Source organism: Macaca nemestrina, chromosome 14 (genome assembly GCF_043159975.1).
Source record: "Macaca nemestrina isolate mMacNem1 chromosome 14, mMacNem.hap1, whole genome shotgun sequence".
Lineage (NCBI taxonomy): Eukaryota > Metazoa > Chordata > Mammalia > Primates > Cercopithecidae > Macaca > Macaca nemestrina.
The window spans coordinates 67775795-67797267 of NC_092138.1; the positions used below are offsets into that span (position 1 = coordinate 67775795).

The window sequence follows — 21473 nt, forward strand, 5'->3', positions numbered from 1 at the left end:
GTCTTGTTTGTCTCCACACTGTAGGGCCTGGCATAGGCGGGTCAGCAATAACAGAAGCTGAGTGAAAGAAGGAATGATGAGTGGCAGATGCTTGCTGATGTGGACACTGCTGGGCCTGACAAGGGACTGTGCTGGGGAAACTGTCTTTGAACCAGAAGGAACTAGCTAGAGACAGAGAGGCAAAGTGGAAAGCAAGGATAACCAGTGGTCACTGCGGCTCCCATACTCTGGTCACCTAGGCATCACCCCTGTGGATCCAAAAAGCCTTTGCACCCTCCTCGGCAGGTCTGCACTGCTGTCATTGGTGGTAGGACAGCATTTCAGGCTGACTCCATTAGCAAGCGTATGAAGATACACAGGGTCCCTGCCAATACTTTGTACTTCAACCATTGCCTTATAGTGGCCCATAACCAGCCATAACAGGACCAGAAAGTTAATTGACTGGGTTTAACAAATAGCATGCATTTAGACTACAACATTTGTGGCCCAAGGACTCTGCTGCCAGTGAACAAATGAACATTATGTAACAGCTTTACTACAACTTTCTGAGGCTTCAGTCTTCTAGAGGCCCTTGTGTCCTCCTCCTCCTATTCCCCTCTTTTTACAGTGGCGATGACTGAGGCCCAGAGGGAGGTGGTGGCTCAAAGTCACACAGAAAGGCTGGAACCCAGGCTCTGACACCCTGCCAGTGCTCTTTGCACCAACTGTACTCGGTTTGGTGATTGCTGTTCAATAATTAACCGTGGATTTTGAGAAAGACGTGGACCCCTCGGACCCAATCATGAGGTCACAAAAGAACAGATTCATTACACAGCATTTGAGTCCAGAGGACACCTGATATTGACTTAGTGACATAATCTTTTTTTTTAACTTTTTATTACCAGAAATTTTAAATATGCACAAAAATAGACATTATAATGAACCCCTTTGTGCCAGCAGCTTCCAGCTTAAGTAATTATCAACACTTGCTGTTCCTGGTAACATAACTTGGAATCTTATTTCCTCCTAGGAAACTGGAGGAGACACACACTACAACCAGAATGATCATTTCAAATTGCAAACTGCATTGTGTCAACTGCCCTCCTTCTCCCTCAAGACTCTTTAATAGAATCCTTTGCTTCTGGGATGAAGATGGAGCAGAGTTCCTACCCCAGACCTGGAGAGCTGTCTCTAGACTTCTTTTAAGTGAGAGAAAAGTACACTTCTCTTGTTTAAGCCACTTTTATTTTGGGTTTTCTCTGATGTCAGTAGTTCTCAAAACTGGCTACACGATGGAATCAATGGAGGGGCTTAAATACAAAATGAAACAACAACAACAAAACCAGATAACCCAGAACAACACCCAGGGATTCCTAGCAATGTGGAGTGTTGCTCAGGTGTTTCCAAAGGCTCTCCAGGTGGTGCTGATGCACAGGAATAGTTGAGAACCACTGGTTCATTATATGCATCCAATCTAACTCTAACTGATACAGGTTCGGCTGAAAGGTCATCTTCTCCCAAGAAGTCTGGGGAGGAACTCAGGGCTCCCTCTTCTGTTTCCACAGAGCTTGGTGCTAATCTTTATTAAGTGTATCAGGCTGGGCATGGTGACGGATACCTGTAATCCCAACACTTTGGGAGGCTGAGTCAGGAGGATTGATTGAGCCCAGCAGTTTGAGACCAGCCTGGGTAATATGGTGCGACCCTATCTCTAAGAAAAATTTTAAGATTAGCCGAGTGTGGTGGAGGTCAGAAATTCAAAGTGTCTCCCTGGGCTAAAATCAAGGTTTTGGCAGAGACGAGTTTCTTCTAGAGATACTGGGGGAGAAGCCAGTCCCTTGCCTTTTCCAACTGCTTGCATTTGTTGTCTTGTGACGGCATCACCTGACCTCTGCTTCCATCCCCACATTTCTTTCTCTGACTCCTGCTTCCCTTTGATAAGGACCCTTGTGATTACATTAGGCCCTAGCTATACAATCTAGAAAATCTCCCACCTCCAGATCATTAACTACAATATCCGCTTTTGCCATGTAAGTGAATGTCTTCATAGGTACCAGGTGTTAGGACATGGGCGTCTTTAGGGGCCATTATTCTGTCTACCACAATCAGTGTACATAGGGTGAAGCAATAGGGAGTGGTGAGGCCTGTGGCAAACTGGAAAATGAAAGCCCTGCCTAAAGGGGGCATCTACTAAGAGCATCTCTAGTTGAGACACTGTTCCATATCCGTGTGTAGGCCTAATGGTACTAAGTCTTCCAATGTTTCAAGAAAAACTAGAAATGTACATTTTAAATATAAAATATCTCAATGTTTAAGCATTAGAAAGCATAAAACGGAAAAAAAAAACCCACGACTCTGCTGGGGTCAAATAGAACACATATGCTGGCTTGAGACTTGGGCTACCCATTTGTGGTGTCTAGTCTGGAGCTTCTTCCTCACTAGGACAGTTAAGGCAGCATTAATTTATTTTGTGCTGCTTGTCACCTTGTCAGTGGGAGAAGAGACAGGCAGGGGTGAAGCCCAGGCTCTCTCTCAGGCCCCAGGGTGGTGTTGGTATATCCCTTCCATTTACCACCCACGTTCCTCCCTTGACCTCTGTCCAAACTCCTCCCAAACTCCTCCTCATCTCTCCAGCAAGATGGAGCTCCCAAGGCTGCAAGTGGCTCTGCCTTCAATTACTGTTTAGTTCATTTGCATGTGGCTTTTCTCCTTGACCTTGGACATGAGGAGGGGAGCCACAGCCAGGGCAGTGTAGTAAAAGCTGAGTCTTTTGCTCTGCTGGGGTGAACTCTTAACTGTGCTTTACAGGTGCCATTGCCACACGTAAGCACTGCAACAGTCTTCTCTCCCTGCCCCACCAGCCCCCAACCTCCTCCTCCTCTCAGTTGGGTCTTCCTTAGTCTCAATGATGCTGCCAGTTAAGGTGTGGTCAGGAAAATGGAAACCACTCTAGGTGTTTTGAGTAGGAAGAGATTAATATTAACACAAGTGGTGGGAGGCTGGGAAGTGAGGGGCACTAAGCCATTGTTAAGAAATCTGGAAATGCTAAGGTTATAGGGAGGCTACTGCCAGTGTTCTCTGCAGCCCATAGCCCTGAACTGAGTCCTCCTTAGGGGGGCCTTCAAAGCCCTGAGTAGAAACCCACCTCTGCAGATGCCCACACACCAGCTGCATGCTCTGCTTCCAGGCCAGTGTTATTTGTGTGATTGTGCAAGAGCTTGGCTTCTAGTCTGCACTTGGATACTAATCCCCTAATCCCTTTCCAAAGGGACCTTGGGCAAATCCCTTTTCCTTTTTGGGTCTCAGTTTCTTCAACTATAAGAATGAGGTGAAGGGGAAGGAAGACAGAGAGGGAAGAGAACTGAGTTTGAGGCAAATACTCAGGGGTTGGTTTTGTTCAACAACATTCAGACTTGCTCATGTTCACAGAGAGTAAGCTTCACTTAGGGGATCACTTAGGAAAAAAGAAAAAGGTATATATTGGTTTGATTTTTAAATGCATCTTTATTTTTAAATTTCCATTTCCTGCAAATGTCTCAGTGTCTTGACCTAGTCTTCCCTCTTCTGTTCAAATACAGTAAATGATTATGCTCAGTGTAGAAGAAACAGTGCAGCTTGCATGTCCTTTTGTTTGGAATCTAGCTGATCTGTTCGTCATTCTCAGAGCTCAATTCTTCTTCAGTAACTTCCTAGACATATAAGGCTCTGCAATGCTGAAGGATAGAAATCGCTTCTCTTCTCCCACCAGCCCAGTGTAAACACATCCCTGGACGACACTGACCTGACTGTGGCTTGTGTTATCTCACCCTTTCCCCTTCACTCCACACAGGCTCCACGTCTAATATCCTTACAAAGGGCCTGGATCTATTTTGCTAATTAAAAAGCTGAATTCATTACATTCCTAGAAAATAGTCAACCCTCTGCAAAAATAATTTGTGCATTTTACCTTTAACTACTGCAATTCGTTCTTCTCTCCAAACTATAAATGTCAAGCACTGTGGAAGGTTCTTTTTTTTGTTTTTTTGAGGGGGTAAATACCTTGCAACAGGACCACTTTGGTGAGTTCTGATGCCAGTCACAGCTTAGAAAGTGTCAAGGGTGGGCATGCTGGATAGAATCTCTCAGAATTGAGAATTGAGTGAGGAACTTAGTTTTGTAGGTGTTTTGAGTAGGAAGAGATTAATATTAACACAAGTGGTGGGAGGCTGGGAAGTGAAGGGCACTAAGCCACTGTCAAGAAATCTGGAAATGCTAAGATTATAGGGAGGCTACTACCAGTGTTCTCTGCAGCCCATAGCCCTGAACTGAGTCCTCCTTAGGGGGGCCTTCAAAGCCTTGGGTAGAAACCCACCTCTGCAGATGCAACACATTTGCAGGTGAAAGTCACTTTCTGGAAATAACCATGACAGAGTCATAGACTCCTCAGAAACCACTTAGGCCAGTGCTTCCCAAATATGGTTATATATCAGAAGCATATGAGAAACTTGGCCAGGCGCAGTAGCTCATGCCTGTAATCCCTGCACTTTGGGAGGCTAAGGGGGTGAATCACTTGAGGTCAGGAGTTTGAGACCAGCCTGGTCAACATGGTGAAACCCTGTCTCTACTAAAAATACAAAAATTAGCTGGGCATGGTGGCATGTGCCTGTAGTCCCAGCTACTCAGGAGTCTGAGGCAGGAGACTCAGTTGAATTGGGGAGGCGGAGGCTGCAGTGAGCCGAGATGGTGCCGTTTTACTCCAGCCTGGGTGACAGAGCAAGACTCCATCTCAAAACAAAACAACAACAACAACAGTGTCATCCAGGGATGTGTTTACACTGGGCTGATAGGAGAAGAGAAGCAATTTCTATCCTTCAGCATTGCAGAGCCTTATATGTCTAGGAAGTTACTGAAGAAAAATTGAGCTCTGAGAATGACGAACAGATCAGCTAGATTCCAAACAAAAGGACATGCAAGCTGCACTGTTTCTTCTACACTGAGCATAATCATTTACTGTATTTGAACAGAAGAGGGAAGACTAGGTCAAGACACTGAGACATTTGCAGGAAATGGAAATTTAAAAATAAAGATGCATTTAAAAATCAAACCAATATATACCTTTTTCTTTTTTCCTAAGTGATCCCCTAAGTGAAGCTTACTCTCTGTGAACATGAGCAAGTCTGAATGTTGTTGAACAAAACCAACCCCTGAGTATTTGCCTCAAACTCAGTTCTCTTCCCTCTCTGTCTTCCTTCCCCTTCACCTCATTCTTATAGTTGAAGAAACTGAGACCCAAAAAGGAAAAGGGATTTGCCCAAGGTCCCTTTGGAAAGGGATTAGGGGATTAGTATCCAAGTGCAGACTAGAAGCCAAGCTCTTGCACAATCACACAAATAACACTGGCCTGGAAGCAGAGCATGCAGCTGGTGTGTGGGCATCTGCAGAGGTGGGTTTCTACTCAGGGCTTTGAAGGCCCCCCTAAGGAGGACTCAGTTCAGGGCTATGGGCTGCAGAGAACACTGGTAGTAACCTCCCTATAATCTTAGCATTTCCAGATTTCTTGACAGTGGCTTAGTGCCCTTCACTTCCCAGCCTCCCACCACTTGTGTTAATATTAATCTCTTCCTACTCAAAACACCTACAAAACTAAGTTCCTCACTCAATTCTGATGTACAACTAAGTTTGGGAGCCCCTTGTCTAGCTCTTACCTGAACTAGGATTTTGCCAAATGGTTATCTGTCCTTCCCTGTACTCCTCCAGTGATGAGAGGCCCACTGCCTTTCAAGGGAGGCCTCCCAGTCTTAGCCAGCTCTGCTTTGTCTGGGAGTTATTCCTCTGTATTCTTCACTGGTCTGGCTCTGCCTTCTAGGACCTCACAGATCCTGTCTGGTTTTGCCCTTCAGAGAATCGGAGAGCACAGCCTTGTCTTTCAAGTTCTAAAGGGTGAACATCCCAGATCCTTCAGCTGCTCCTCAAAGGGCACAGCCTCCAACCTTGCCCCATGGGGGACACTTCCTGTCTGCAACTGGCCTCTCAGATCTGCCACAGTTTCCAATGCACTCTGACATGAGGACTGATATTCACTTTGCCGTAAACTCACTCCCTCTATCAATGAGGCCTCTTAAGGATTGGTCAGTTAATCATTAAGTCAATCAATCCTGGAGTGCTATGCCAAGTGCCCAAGGGGAACTAGGCTGTTCACGTGCTGTGGGGAAGGCAGGAGGGCCTTGGCAAGGGGCTGATGCGGTTGCTGGAGAAACCCGAGGAAAGCATGGGCATCAAGCTGATAATATGTCAATCATAGTGCCTTCACGGAGGGCTAACTTTTGCAGCAAGGGCTATGAACATCCTAAGGATGATATGGAAGCAAAAGATTCCATAGAGATGTAGCTTAAGGAAAGAACTAAGTGAATTAGGTGCAAGCAGTTGCATGTGAACACCCTAGATAGATGGAGAGGCAGGGATTTAATAAAGGGAATTGGGTGCTCACAGAGCTGCTGCAAGTGTGGGAGGCAGAAGCAAGCCTTAGCCAGACCCGGACTGACTCTCAGGACAATATGGACATGGCCCACCAGCCTCGTGACTGTCTGAGGCCACTTCAGACAATCTCCTGCAGCCTCCATTCAAAGAGCAGGAAGCCAGGTCAAGGAGCGACTACAGCCACAGCGGCCAGTCCACAGCCAGGAAGCTGGAGAAGGGACAAGGAATGCTGCCGCAGAACATCTCCTATTTCTGCTATCCTGCTAGTGCCGCCCTACAGGGGCAGGACAATACCCTCCAACGCGTGCCCGCCTTCCACATCCCGCAGAGTACTACTGATTAACAGCATCTAGTCCACATCCAGAACTCTAACTGCAAATGAGGCTGGGAAACGTGGCAGTTAGCTTTTGGACCACCCTAGCCAGAAGGAAGGTGCAGTGAGGGTGGAGTGAGTGATATGCGTGTTCAGTGCTCCATCTTGGCAACCTTTATAGCAACAAAATGGAGACAATTAAATATCCAACAGTTTACCCCTACAACAGAATTCTATGCCACCTTGGAGAGGATAATGTCATCTGTAATTAGTGCTAGGAGAGAACTTCAAAATACAGCTCTAAGTGTTTAAATTTTTTTACAGCAGCACCACAGAGGTTGCTACATGATTTTATTTTTATTAAAATAATTCTTGAAAGATGCAGAGGAAACAATACCAGCAGGACGAACACCCAACCGTAATAATGGTGACCGTGGGTGAAGAGATTACAGGTGATCTTTTTCTTCTTTTTTCATCCTTTCCTGTGTTTTCCAAGCTTTCTACACTGTGCATCCATTCTTTTTGTCCTTAGAACAAAAATGTACTTTGAAAAATGCCCAAATATAAAATCTTCTTAAAGGAACTGAAGAAAGGGGCAGTGAAAGTGGAGGACAGAAATTAGTGAATCCCGGACAAAAAAAATGAGGGACAGGCGAGGCAGAGAGGAGGTTAAGGGGAGTCTAAAGGATGGCAGTCAAGCAGCGTCTTGCAGCGGGGAGAAAGGCAAAGTGTAGTTGGGGTTCGGTCTCCGAAAACTTTGCTGTGTGACCTGGGGAAGCCCCTGTCCCTCTCTGCGTATCTCTGTTTCTGCTCCCAAACCAGTGCCTTAGGACCCTAGATCTGAGCAACGTGGACACTGGGCATGCGGAGACGCGAGGGAGGGAGAACTGAAGCGGTGCGGCCTGCCGGGGGTAGAGGGGCGGGGACCGAGAAAAAGACCGGGCTGGGCGAGGGAGGAGCGGCCTTGGCCGGTGGCAGGACGTAGGCAGCGCCCCAGGCGCAGGCGGAGCCTCACTGGCCTCTGGGTCCCAGGCTGCGCGGAGGCGGGACCTGCGGCCAGCCCTAGGCGGCCCGCTGGACAGAGCTGGGAGGGCCCGGGGCCTGAAGCCGAGCTTGATCCTGAACCTGAGCCCAAGCCTGCTGCAGGTAACTAACGCGGGTCTTCCCTCGGCTCCCCCGGGAAGCCGCAGCTCCCGGCGCCGCGTGGGGGCTTTCCTCTCTGAGCCCCGGCGTCCCCATCTGGGGGCTGGCCTTTCCGCCGTTGTGAGAGGTTACAATGTGCTAGGAGCCCTCACTCTCTGCGCCTCCTCGGCCTCCGGCCTCGGCGTCCACTTTGGCGGCGCTTGGGGAGCCCTTCAGCCGGCCACGGCACCGTGGGAGCCCTTCTCTGGGCTGGCTGAGGCCGGAGCCTCCTTCGTCTGCTTGCCGGGAGGTGTGGAGTGAGAAGCGCGGGCGGGAACCCCTGCTTTCCGGCTGGCGCGGGCGCGGGCGCGGGCTCGGCGGGCCCAGCACACGGAGCGGCCGGCTGGCATCGCCGGTCCAGGGCAGTGAGGGGCTTAGCACCCGGGCCAGCAGCTGCGGAGGTTGCACCGGGTCCCCCAGCAGTGCTGGCCGGCCGACGCCGCACTCAAATTCTCGCTGGGCCTTAGCTGCCTCCCGGCGGGGCGGGACTCTGGACCTGCAACCCGCCATGTCCAAGCCCCTCTCCTACGGTGGGCTCCCGCGCGGCCTGAGCCTCCCCGACGGGCGCCGCCCCCTGCTCGGTGGCGCGGGGTCCCATCGACAGCCCAAGGGCTCAGGAGTGCAGGCGCGGCTCGGGACTGGCGGGTAGCTCCGCCTGCAGCCCGGGTGCAGCCTGATCCACTGGGTGAAGCCAACTGGGCTCCTGAATTGGATGGGGACTTGGAGAACTTTTATATCTAGCTGGAGGATCGTATGTGCACCAATCAGCATTCTGTGTCTAGCTCAGGGCTTGTGAATACACCAATTGGTACTCTGTATCTAGCTAACGTAATGGAGACTTGGGAGGACTAGCACTCTGTGACTCTGTATCTAGCTCAAGGATTGTAAACGCACCAGTCAGCACTTTGTGTCTAGCTCAAGGTTTGTAAATACACCAGTTGGTACTCTGTATCTAGCTAACTCTGTATCTAGCTAACTAGCACTTTGTGACTCTGTGTCTAGCTCAAGGATTGTAAACGCACCAATCAGCACTGTCAAAACGGACCAATCAGCTCTCTGTAAAATGGGCCAATCAGCATGATGTGGGTGGGGCCAGATAAGGCAATAAAAGCAGGCTGCCAGAGCCAGCGAGTAGCAACACCCTCAGGTTTATTTGCGCTCTGTTTAAGCGTTTTTCTTTCGCTTTTTGCAACAAAACTTGGTGCTGTTCAGTCTTTGGGTCCACGCTGCCTTTATGAGGTGTAACACTCACCACAAAGGTCTGCAGTTTCACTTCTGAAGCTAGCGAGACCATGAACCCACCAGGAAGAATGAACAACTCCAGACGCGCTGCCTTTAAAAGCTGTAACATTCACCACGACAGTCTGCAGCTTTACTCCTGACAGCGAGACCACCCACCAGAAGGAAGACGATCCAGACACATCTGAAAGTCTGAAGGAGCAGACTCCAGACACACCATCTTTAAGAACTGTAACACTCACACCGCGAGGGTCCGCGGCTTCATTCTTGAAGTCAGTGAGACCAAGAACCCACCAATTCCGGACACAGTTGCATGGTAGGACTCTCTCCACACCCCCTAATCCCAGCCCCTGCCTCTGGGTGACGGTACAGGGGCCCCGAGGACACAGACGCCCCCAGACCTTCCCACGTTAGCTCAACTTCAACACTCCTGCCCACTCGGCCCACTCCAACAGAGGGCTCCTGACCATAGCCCCGAGGCTTGGACAAACCCAGAGGCTGCGCCCTTTCCCCCACAGAAGGGGGGAGATGGGCGCTGCCGCAGTCCTCGCGGATAGAGAAGGTCCGGTCCTTCCCGCAGTGAATGAACTGTAAAAAATTGCCCATATTCTGGAGGATGTGCAAAGTTAGGCCTGTGGAAATCTGGAGTGAGGCTCCTATACTTTCTTGCTGTGCGTCCTCGGTGAGTCCCTGAACCTCGCTGGTGCCCAGCCTTCTTGCAAAATGGGGGTCATCATCGACCCTGATCAGTTAGGGGCTGAGAGAGGCTTGGCAAATTTCCCTTGAGAAGACGGCCTGCAAACTGTAAAGCATGATGCTCTCTGAGCTGTGATCTTCCTATCTGCAAGTGGAGGCCCCGGCAGGGACCCCATATAGGCCCCAAGAGTTGGAACAGCCTTTGTGTGACTGCAAAGGTTTGCCAGCCTTGGCGTATGACCACCTCTCCTGACTGCTTCACCCCTCCAATCCTTACCCCATGGATTGGTGACTCCCCTTTCCCCTACCTCCTTTTGGTCTCCTCACCCTCAGAGCCAGGCCTGTTGTTGGCAAGGGCGCTCTGTCCCAGCATATGGCAAAGTCGTGAGCTAAATGGAACCCTGGGGCACCCCTGGCAGATCTACTGACTCAGCTTCCCCCTGTGGGATATGATGAGGTTTCTCTTCAAATAATCTTATCAATCTTTTATTTTTTAATTCATAGTAGCTCCTCACCCTTTTTTTTTTTTTTTCATTTTTTTCCTTTTTGCCTTTGTTAGATGCCCAGGCACGCCACAGTACCAAGCATTATCAGTACCAGCTCACATTCCTTTGCTTATTTGGAAAGAGGACTAACTTTCTAGCTCATGACAGACACCCCTTTCCCTTTCTCTCCACTTTCTTTTACATGCCCACTCTATCTAAAAAAATCAAATGTTTAGCCAACCGGGATTAGTTTAGATTGTACGACCCGACCCCAGCCAATGGGGAAAGGGTACAGGGGCAGGACTTGCATCAGGAATAAAGGCTCTTGTACCCCTTTGTTCAGGTGTGCTCTCATGGCAACTGGCCAAGGAGGCACCCGTCTGTGCAGAAGTAAAATTGCTTTGCTAAGAATCCTTTGTTCGAGTGTTCAATTTCCTTAGGATTTTGAGCTTTATTTGTAACACCCCCAAGGGGAAGGGAAACTTCCTTGGTCAGCATTGATGATGATGATTATTATTTTTAGATACAGTCTTGCTCTGTTATCCAGGCTGGAGTGCAGTGGCACAATCATGGCTCACTGCAGACTCAACCTCCTGGGCTCAAGTGTTTCCCCCTACCTCAGCCTCCCAAGCAGCTAGAACTACAGGCATGCACCACTATGCTCGGCAAATTTATTTTTATTTTTTTGTAGAGACAGAGTTCTTGCTGTGTGCTCAGGCTGGTCTCAAACTCCTGGCCTCAAGCAATCCTCCCACTTCGGCCTCCCAAAGCGTTACCAGTGTAAGCCACCATGCCTATCACGTTGATTTTTATGGGGCTGGGGACCTACATGGAGCCTTGCTTTCCTGATTGAGTTTTTTGTTCCTCTGCCTGCCCCAGGGGTGGAGGGTGAGAGGCTGGGGGTGAAGGGACAGGCAGGTGCAATTCCATTTTACTGCTGAGCGGTGCAAGATTCATGAGACATCAAAGGCAGAGAGATTCAAATTCTGACTGAAAAATAACTGCTTCAACTAATCTGGGAACGTTACACTCCGTTTAATTTTCATTTAATATGTATTATCCGCTGTTTTAAGTTTTATAACAGTAGTTGTTTTAACGAAGTCTACACTTCTCAGAGTTGTAGCTTTTCTTCTTAGCTGCCTCCTGACTTGCTGCACTTCTGGGAAAGCTGAAAAGGCTACGCTGAGACCTGTGGTTGCGGGGTGCTGGGCTAGGTCAATTTCTGAGGCATGGCCAGTCCTGATGTCCTGAGTGGAACTTGCCAGGGTTTTTATATGCAAGACATCATTCAACATAACCCCATGAGGCATTTCACATGTGGGGGAACTGAGGCACAGAGGTGAAGTGAAGCAGGTCCCTCTCAGAGAACAACTGTCTCCAAGTCTCTTTGATTTCTACTCAAATCTTAGTCAATTCTTAGACAGCCTTTGTGGCAATTTCAGTGTTTCCTCAGTGTATCATTCAGTACTATGTGCTGAGCCACTGCTCTGTAGCAGGCATATCTCTAGGCTCGGGGACATAGCGATGAATGAAACAGAAAAATAATTTCCTGTGCTCATGGAGCTTGCATTTTATTGAGGGGAGACAGACAAACATAGAAGCCTGTAAAGATAGTATTTGGGATGTGAGATAGAGAAGCAGTAAAGCAGGGTAGGGGGGATAGAGAGCGTTGGGGTGGGAAGAGTTGCAATTTTATAAAGGGTGGTCAGGGAAGGTCTTGCTGAGACAGTGGCTTTTGAGACCTGGCAGAGGTGTGGGAGTGAGCTGAGGATAGGCAGGACGTGATAGAGTTGGCCCAGAGAGTTCATCAGGGCCCTCACAGCTCTTACAGTCTATGTTTCTAGTGGTGACAATCCTTAATGCTGGAATCTTGGAATGTCTGAGCTGGTGGGCCCTTGGGTGCCACCACCTGCCTTATCCCACCTTTTCACCCTGGTTTCTTTTGTCCCTCTCCAGAGTGGTCAGCATGCTGCGCTTCCTGGCACCCCGGCTGCTTTGCCTGCAGGGCAAGACTGCCCGGTACTCCTCGGCAGCAGCCCTCCCAAGCCCCATTCTGAACCCAGGCATCTCCTACAACCAGCTGTTCATCAACAACGAATGGCAAGATGCAGTCAGCAAGAAGACTTTCCCGACCGTCAACCCTACCACCGGGGAGGTCATCGGGCACGTGGCTGAAGGTGACCGGGCTGATGTGGATCTGGCCGTGAAAGCAGCCCGGGAGGCCTTCCGCTTGGGGTCCCCATGGCGCCGGATGGATGCCTCTGAGCGGGGCCGGCTGCTGAACCGCCTGGCAGACCTAGTGGAGCGGGATCGAGTCTACTTGGCCTCACTGGAGACTTTGGACAATGGGAAGCCTTTTCAAGAGTCTTACGCCTTGGACTTGGATGAGGTCATCAAGGTGTATCGGTACTTTGCCGGCTGGGCTGACAAGTGGCATGGCAAGACGATCCCCATGGATGGCGAGCATTTCTGCTTCACCCGGCATGAGCCCGTTGGTGTCTGTGGCCAGATCATCCCGTGGAACTTTCCCTTGGTAATGCAGGGTTGGAAACTCGCCCCGGCGCTTGCCACAGGCAACACTGTGGTTATGAAGGTGGCAGAGCAGACACCCCTCTCTGCCCTGTACGTGGCCTCCCTCATCAAGGAGGCGGGCTTTCCCCCTGGGGTGGTGAACATCATCACGGGCTATGGCCCAACAGCAGGTGCGGCCATCGCGCAGCACATGGATGTTGACAAAGTTGCCTTCACCGGTTCCACCGAGGTAGGCCATCTGATCCAGAAAGCAGCTGGCGATTCCAACCTCAAGAGAGTCACCCTGGAGCTGGGCGGCAAGAGCCCCAGCATCGTGCTGGCCGATGCTGACATGGAGCACGCCGTAGAGCAGTGCCACGAAGCCCTGTTCTTCAACATGGGCCAGTGCTGCTGTGCTGGCTCCCGGACCTTTGTGGAAGAATCCATCTACAATGAGTTTCTCGAGAGAACCGTGGAGAAAGCAAAGCAGAGGAAAGTGGGGAACCCCTTTGAGCTGGACACCCAGCAGGGGCCTCAGGTGGACAAGGAGCAGTTTGAACGAGTCCTAGGCTACATCCAACTTGGCCAGAAGGAGGGTGCAAAACTGCTCTGTGGTGGAGAGCGTTTTGGGGAGCGTGGTTTCTTCATCAAGCCTACTGTCTTTGGTGGTGTGCAGGATGACATGAGGATCGCCAAAGAGGAGATCTTTGGGCCTGTGCAGCCCCTGTTCAAGTTCAAGAAGATTGAGGAGGTGATTGAGAGGGCCAACAACATTAGGTATGGCCTGGCTGCGGCTGTGTTCACCCGGGACCTGGACAAGGCCATGTACTTCACCCAGGCACTCCAGGCCGGGACTGTGTGGGTAAACACCTACAACATCGTCACCTGCCACACGCCATTTGGAGGGTTTAAGGAATCTGGAAACGGGAGGGAGCTGGGTGAGGATGGGCTTAAGGCCTACACAGAGGTGAAGACGGTCACCATCAAAGTTCCTCAGAAGAACTCGTAAGAGCAGCTGTCAGGGAGGCCCAGTCCCAGTCCAGCAATTCCACAACCACCTTGACCAATGCTTGCCAAACTGTTTTAAAGCCAAGAATACCCTTTATTTGTTCCAAATTAACTCTTAGAAGAAACCCCACAAATAAAGCAATTCAGTCAAGGCTGTTCTATTTAAAGCAGGGATTGGGAGCAGGCTCAGAGTTCTACCTATCCAACTTCCAGCCACAGCCCCCTTGGGGGCCCATGAGTTGCTTGCATGAACTCTTAGGAGTCTCTGGAAGACAGATTAAAAACCAATGATCTGTAATTTGTAGCTCTTCCTGCTGATCCAGGGACTTTCCCATGGGTTGACTTGATGGTTTAGTGGATTGACTCAACTCAGACATAGGCTTGGAAAGCGTTAGGGCTTTTGAAATAGGTGGATACCAAATCTCGGCCCCACTCTTCATTGGCTTAACCTAAAAACCAAAGGTGCTTTTCCTTGTCTGTGTGCCAGTTGCTGGCTGTTTTAGTTGCTTGCCCTTCATTTTGCTACTGATTTTCCTTAATTTGTGGGAAGGAGTAGACAAAGAATATGCTTACATAATTACAATTGTAAAGTAAACCCAAACACCCCAAGTGTCCATTATCTGATGAGTGGATTAATAAAATGTTTGCATAGAATATTCCTTGGACTACTCAGCCATAAAAAGGAATGAAGCACTGACACACCCTGTGACATCAGTGAACCCTGAAAACATCCTTCTCAGTGAAACAAACCAGAGAGGTGTACAAGGCTACAGACTGTATTCCATTTATATGAAATATACAACTAGGCAAATCCATAGATATGGAACATAGATTAGTGGTTGCCAGGGGATAGAGGAGTAACTGCTAGTGAGCATAGGATTTATTTTTGGGAGGTTTTGAAAATGTTCTGGAATTGAACAATAGTAATGGTTGCACGATTTGGTAAAAATACTATAAAACTATGGAATTGTTTAATTATGGTGTATGAATTAATTTCTTTTTTTCTTTTCTTTTCTTTTTTTTTTTTTTTTTTGGACACGGAGTCTCACTCTGTCACCCAGGCTGGAGTGCAGTGGTGTGATCTCGTCTCACTGCAACCTCCGCCTCCCAGGTTCAAGCGATTCTCCTGTCTCAGCCTCCTGAGTAGCTGGGATTATAGGTGCACGCCATCACACCTGGCTAATTTTTGTATTTTTAGTAGAGATGAGGTTTCGGCATTTTGAGCAGGCTGATCTCGAACTCCTGACCTCAGGTGATCCACCCACCTCAGCCTCCCAAAGTGCTGGGATTACAGGTGTGAGCCACAACACCCAGCTGTGAATTAACTTCATTTAATAAAAAAAAAAAAAAAAGTATACATTCTGTGAACAAATCCATTTTGTCTCCATATTGTCCTGCTGCTGAACATTTTATAGAGTGTGGGGGATTGAAGGGACCCAGGTGGTCTAGTCAACCCCCAGTCAGGTGTGAAAGTCCCCTCCCCAATGTTTCTGTTTTTGTTTTCTCTTGGATGGGGACAAAGTGCAACTGTAAGACCCGTAGAGAAAAACTCTGGTTCCTGCTCAGAGTGGGCCCATCTTGTTGGACTTGTTTCCACAGCCCCCCACCCCTTCCAAACCACACCACCCTTCCAGCCAAGCCCAGCATGGGGGCCACCTCGACATGCTGGGGCTTTCCAGAGTTTCAAACCTCAGAGTTCATAATGCTTATTGTTAGTCTTGCTATGTTCATTCCCCAACTGATGGGAGTGAAGGCAAATCCAACCAGCCAGGCCACAACATAGAAGCAGAATGCCGAGTCTCCCTCTTTTGGTCCACCTTTCTAGACCATGCTGCTTACAAGTCACCTTACATTCAGATCCCCCCCATTCCTGTAAATGCACACCCCAGTCATCTCTGCCTCCCGGCCTTAAGCAGTCCTCCCATCTGTGTCTCCCAAGTAGCTGGGACTACAGGGACCACCATGCCTGGCTGATTTTTTTTTTTTTTTTTTTTGTATTTTTCGTAGAGATGGGGTTTCACCATATTTCCCAGGCTGGTCTCAAACTCCTGGTCTCAAGCAACCCTCCTGCCACAGGCTCCCAAAGTGTTGGGATTACAGGCGTGAGCCACCATGCCTGGCTCCAGTCAACTCTTAAACATCCTATTGTCTTACCTAGGCAACATGAAGATTTTGTTTATTACCATAATTTGGGTTTGGCTGGAAACTGCTGCTTGAGGGTTCAGGGTTTGTCTGGTTCCCTCACCTCCCTTCCTAGGACCTCCTTTCTACACCATTTGTCTACAGCTGAGGTGACCCTGACATTCCCCCATAGTGCACCTTCTACAGATTTCTCTTGGAGGCTGTTGACACCTCTGTTGCACAGCAGTGAAAATTTCTCATAAACACACTGGGACATGGAAGTGGGTGGGTGGGTGTCTCTAATGATTAACGTGCAACATCACAATATTTTAACAAATCCATTCCTTATTTAAGTTTCAGTACTCCTTAACCAAGGAGGAGCTCTGTAGACAGTGTTCCAGTATGGAGTGGGATTGGAAAAGACAGTCTTCAAGGTCTCTTGTTTTGAGCCCTGAAATTCTGAGAGTGAGGAGCCATAGGTCAGATTGTTAATAAGCTCAGCCATTATGGCTCCTCCACCCATTTTTAAATTCTTTTAAAAATGATTGATTGATTGACTGATTGAGATAGGGTCTCATTCTGTCGTCCAGGCTGGAGTACAGTGGCACGATCATGGCGCACTGCAGCCGCCACCTCTTGGGTTCAAGCAATCCTCGCACCTAGCCTCCTGAGTAGCTGGGCCTACAGGCCTGCGTCATGAAGCCTGGCCGATTTGTGTGTTTTTTGAAGAGACAGGGTTTTGTCTCATAGCCCAAGCTGGTCTTGAAGTCCTGGGTTCAAATGATCTGCCCACCTTGATCTCCCAAAGTGCTGGGATTACAGGCATGAGCCACCAAGCGCAGTCCCCTCCACTCATTTTACCATTGTGCTGAATGCACAGACTTGTGAGCAGGGAGGTTTAACTGCGTGTCCTCATTCAGGCCAGACACTGCCCACCAGACCCACACTTGGAGGGAGATGTTGCAATTCTGGGGCTTCCATCCACTCAGCAAACTCTCACCAAGATCTTACTCTGTGAACACTATGCCAGGCACCTTGCCATGCTATGGAAGCCTCACAACCATCCTATAAAGCAGGTAGTGGAATAGTGGAGTTACCTCTCCACTTATTTTTCAGATGAGGAAATGGAAGTGGAGAGGTTTAATAAGTAACTCTTCTGGAATCAGTTTCCCGTGAGCATGCACAAGGGACCAGAGAGCAGGGCATACTGGCAAGCACATGGAACCAACCCTCCAAGCCTGGAGAACCCACAGCAAAGCCCAGCAAGCCCTACACACCCAGCCAGCCACTAGCACAGTGGATGCATCAGAGCTGCTGCTCAGTCCCACGGGTTGTCTTCAGACCCGGGGCCATTTAGGAACTTTCATTTGGGTTGGCTGCATTCTGGGTGTGAGGCTGACCTCTGGTGGTCACCTGGTTCATTAATTCACACAAGTAGCTCTTTGGTTTAAGAAAAAACAAAGGGGTCGGGGGCGATGGTCCAGCTATTGTTGGGGGAAAGAGAATTGAGAAGACAGTCCCTTCCCTGCAGGAGCTCACAGCTGGGCAGGGGAGACAATTACAGAGCCAGGTGGAAAGTGCAGTGAGAAGTACAGAGGCCATGAGATCATGAGTGGAAAGCAAGCATCTGTATCAAGCACACACGGTGAGCCACCTCCCTTCATGCTTCTTTTTTTTTTTTTTTTTTAATTTTGAGATGGAGTCTCGCTCTGTCTACCAGGCTGGAGTGCAGTGGCGCAATCTTGGCTCACTGCAACCTCTGCCTCCTGGATGCGTCCTGAGTAGCTGGGATTACAAGCACACACCACCACCACACTCGGCTAATTTTTGTATTTTAGTAGAGACGGGGTTTCACTTTATAACTGCCATCAGGGCACTCAATAGTATTCTTCTGCACTTGATAGACATCGAGCCCGGGAGGTGTTCAGCAGTGAGTGGAGCCAGGCTTAAGCTCAGGTCCTCTGACTCTGCCGCACACCACTGCTTTGCAGGGCTCCCAGCTCAGCTCACAGGCCCGGTGGGAGTGGGCATGGGGTCCTGCTAAATGACTAGTAGGGGACCAGAGGGATAAGGGAAGGATGCTGCTGGAGTCTGAGAAATGTGGAGGGTTGGAGGAAGGGCAAGTTTTCCCACGAGGAGGAAAGAGGCAAGGAGGAAAATCATGGGGGCGGAGGCAGGCAGGGGCTGGACTGTGAAGGGGCTTGTGTGTCCTTCCAGAAGCTCACACTTGGTCTAGCAATGGGAGCGTGCTTTTTGGTTTTGCTTTTGTTTTTTTAAACAGGGTCTCCCTCTGCCACAAAGGCTGGAGCGCAGTTGCTTGATCATAGCTCACTACAGCTTCAAACTCCTGGGCTCAAGCCATCCTCCCACCTGAGCCTCCCAAATAACTGGGACTACAGGTGTGTGCCACCATGCTGGGTTAATTTTTTTTAACATTTTGTAGAGATAGGGGACATCTTGCTATGTAGCCCAGGCTAGTCTTGAACTCCTGGCCTCAAGCAATCCTCCTGCCTCAGCCACCCAAAGTGCTGAGATTACAGGTGTGAGCCACCATGTCTGGCTGCCCCCGAGGGCTTTTAAAGGAAAGTGATAAGATCACATTAGATTTTTGAAGCTGGCTCTGTATCAATGTGGAGGATAGATTGAGGGAGTTGACCTGGAGTCGGCACCTCTCAGGACATTGTTGCTTGTGCCCAAAGTTATGCTGGCGCACCAGGGTGTGGGGTGGGGGCAGAGCCTGGACAACCAGAAGGCGGGCTTCAGAGCATGATGATGGATGGACAACTTGGCACAAGAGAGGAGAGAAAGTTGGGTAACCTCATGTTTCTGGCTGCAGTCACCACGTGGGGGGTGGTGCCAGCCACTGCAACCACCCTGGAGGTTACACGTTTAGGGACACAGTGGGACTCTTACTTATTTATTCCTTTGTTTAACACATTTTATGGAATGTCGACTATGTGCTAGGAACTATTCTAGGGGCAGAGGATACAGCAGGAAACTAAAAAAAAAAAAAAAAAAAAAAAAAAAATCCTGAACATCCTTTCTGATAGAAGAGACAGACCATATGAAAAATAGGTGAAATCGTTAGTCTGTCAGGAGGTGAAGAGTATTATGGAGAATAATAGTGCTGGGAAGGGAATCGGGAAGTGGGTGGGATGGAGTAGACATTGTAATTTTCAGTAAGGTGCTCAGAGGTCGTCTCACCGAAGAGATGACAAAGGAACTGAAAGAGACAGGAGCATGCCTGGAGGCTCCTGGAACACAGGAGAAGGCCAGGTGACTGGCATGGAGCAAGCCAGGTGGGAAAGTAGGACAGAGAAGTCACAGCCTGAGTGGGGGCAGAGGGCTAGTGTTTGGAGGTCACCGTGTGGATGGACTGATGAGGGCCTTTACTCTGAGGAAGGAGCCACCAGAGGTTTTTGAGCACAGCAGCGACATGCCATGACTTGTTTTGGGGCTAATCACTGGGGCTGCTATGTTGAGAACAGATTGTAAGGGGAGCAAAATCACTTGACCTTAAGAATGCCAATGAAGAGGAGCAGGAGGAAGACCCAGGAGAGAGAAGGCAGAAGTCAAGGAAGGCGGATACTTTCCAGGGGAGGGAGACTCCAGCAAAGCCTGAGGCTCCCAAGAGGTCAAGTAGGATGAGCACTGAGCAGTGTCCCTGGCGGCAGCCACCAGGACTCCTTGTAGACCTTGGTAAGAGCAGTTGGTGGAGTTGGGCACAGAAGCCAGATCAGCCTGGGTTGAGAGTGTCACTTAATCCTCCCAAGCCCCAGTGATCTGTACATTAATCCTGGAGTTAGGAAGACCCTCAAGGGAAAACAAGAAGTCCTGGTATGAGGCCCTTTGAGAGCCTCTGGTGCATCCCACCTCACTTAGCTGGAAATGTGGACAGAGCAATTTGTCCCAGCCAAGGTTCTTCCCATGTGTATGAGCATAATGTTGGTTGCCACAATGAATAAACCCCAAATTTGAGGGTTCAATACAATGACGATTTAATTTTGCTTATGTAACAATCTAATGCAGGTACCTGGCAAATTGGCATTTTCCTTCCACGTGGAGATTCAGGGACACAGGTTCCTTTCATCTTGTAGTCCCACCGTCTACAATGGTTCCTAACCTTTTTTTTCTTTTTTATTTTTGAGACAGAGCCTTGCTCTGTTGCCCAGGTTGGAGTACAGTGGTGCGATCTTGACTCACTGCAACCTCTGCCTCCTGGGTTCAAGCAATTGTCCCTGCCTCAGCCTCCCGAGTAGCTGGGATTACAGTCGCCCACCACCATGCCTGACTAATTTTTGTATTTCACTATGTGGGCCAGGCTGGTCTCGAACTCCTGACCTCAGGTGATTCCCCCACCTTGGCCTGTCAGAGTGCTGGGATTACAGGCGTGAATCACTGCGCCTGGCCTGTTCTTAACCACTTTTATGTTTTGTATTCCTTTGAAGAGCTAATCAAAGCAATAGACCTTTTCACCATGAAAAGGATGTACACGTGCACATGCACACAGTTTGCACGCTCTCAAGGAGTTCACAGAATCTGTGAATCTACCCGTAGAACCCCAAGGGGTCTAGGGATCCAGGTGAAAACGCTGTCCGGGGCCTCAGAGACCTCCGTGTCAGCTGGCAAATGGGGAAGATAGTGCAGAAATGGCACAGTGACTTTTTGAAAGCCCTGGGCTCTGCATGGAACACATCACTTCTACTCACATTTCACCAGCTACATGACCCAGCCTAGGTGCAAGAGGAGGCAGGAAGTATAGTCTGTGACAGGACAGTTCAACACTGTGGAAGACCCTAGATTTTGCTGGTAGCTCGCCCCGGTTCTGCCGCCTGTGGCACGTCCATGGAGATGTGCCAACAGGAGACTGCTTCTGACAAGGACGCTTTTTGAGTTTAATGCTCTCGTGGGCCATTTGCTGCCTCCCATCCAGCCGTGCTCATGCTGTTCCTTTTCCTTGGAGCCCTACTTAAGGGCCACCCCCTCCAGGACGGTTCCTCTGAACTTCTCATTTAAGCAATCTCACCCTTTGAGCTAACCTTTTGTGCTAACAGCTGTGGCAGCACATGCTCTCTTAGCCTCTGAAGAGGTCTCTGGGCACCCTTCATTTGGTCTTATGCTGAGGCAGCTCTCGTTGGTTGAAACGGATCTAATGTTTCTGTCCTGCTAGACTGTGCCTCACATACTCTGAGCATGTTTGATTTCTCTCCCAGCCCTCTGCCTCCAGCACACAGCCCTCCAAGATCTGTGCAGAACACACAGTGCGTGGCCATTCACACATGGGGCTCTCAGAGCAACAGGCCAGGGCAGGGATGCCCCCCTTCCCGGATTGAAGAGGAAATGGAGGCCGTAAGAGTTGATGGAAGTGACCCAGCCTTGCAGTCTGTGACAGGGCTTGACCTTGGTTCTGGGTCTTCCAACTCTAAAGCTAGTCCCCTTTCCACCCAAGCAAGAGCTGCCTACACCTTCAACCGCAGAGAGAC

General features: G+C 49.5%; 1 protein-coding gene across 2 annotated transcripts; it reads left to right on the forward strand.

Annotated features, from left to right (window-relative positions):
* The first annotated feature begins 7735 nt into the window (after positions 1-7735).
* LOC105477178 (aldehyde dehydrogenase 1 family member B1) lies at positions 7736-14020 on the forward strand. 2 transcript variants are annotated; one of them, XM_011733562.3, is made up of 2 exons: positions 7736-7894; positions 12307-14020. In XM_011733562.3, the coding sequence occupies exon 2, from the start codon at positions 12317-12319 to the stop codon at positions 13868-13870; it is 1554 nt and encodes a 517-aa protein (XP_011731864.1). In that variant the 5' UTR covers positions 7736-7894; positions 12307-12316; the 3' UTR covers positions 13871-14020. The 2 variants fall into 2 exon arrangements, with proteins under 2 accessions (XP_011731864.1, XP_070934141.1); XM_071078040.1 differs by lacking the exon at positions 7736-7894 and adding an exon at positions 11073-11130.
* The last annotated feature ends 7453 nt before the right edge of the window (positions 14021-21473 follow it).

Bases quoted from the DNA above. Each gene is read 5' to 3' on its own strand.
- LOC105477178 (XM_011733562.3), top strand. From the start codon at position 12,317: ATGCTGCGCTTCCTGGCACCCCGGCTGCTTTGCCTGCAGGGCAAGACT.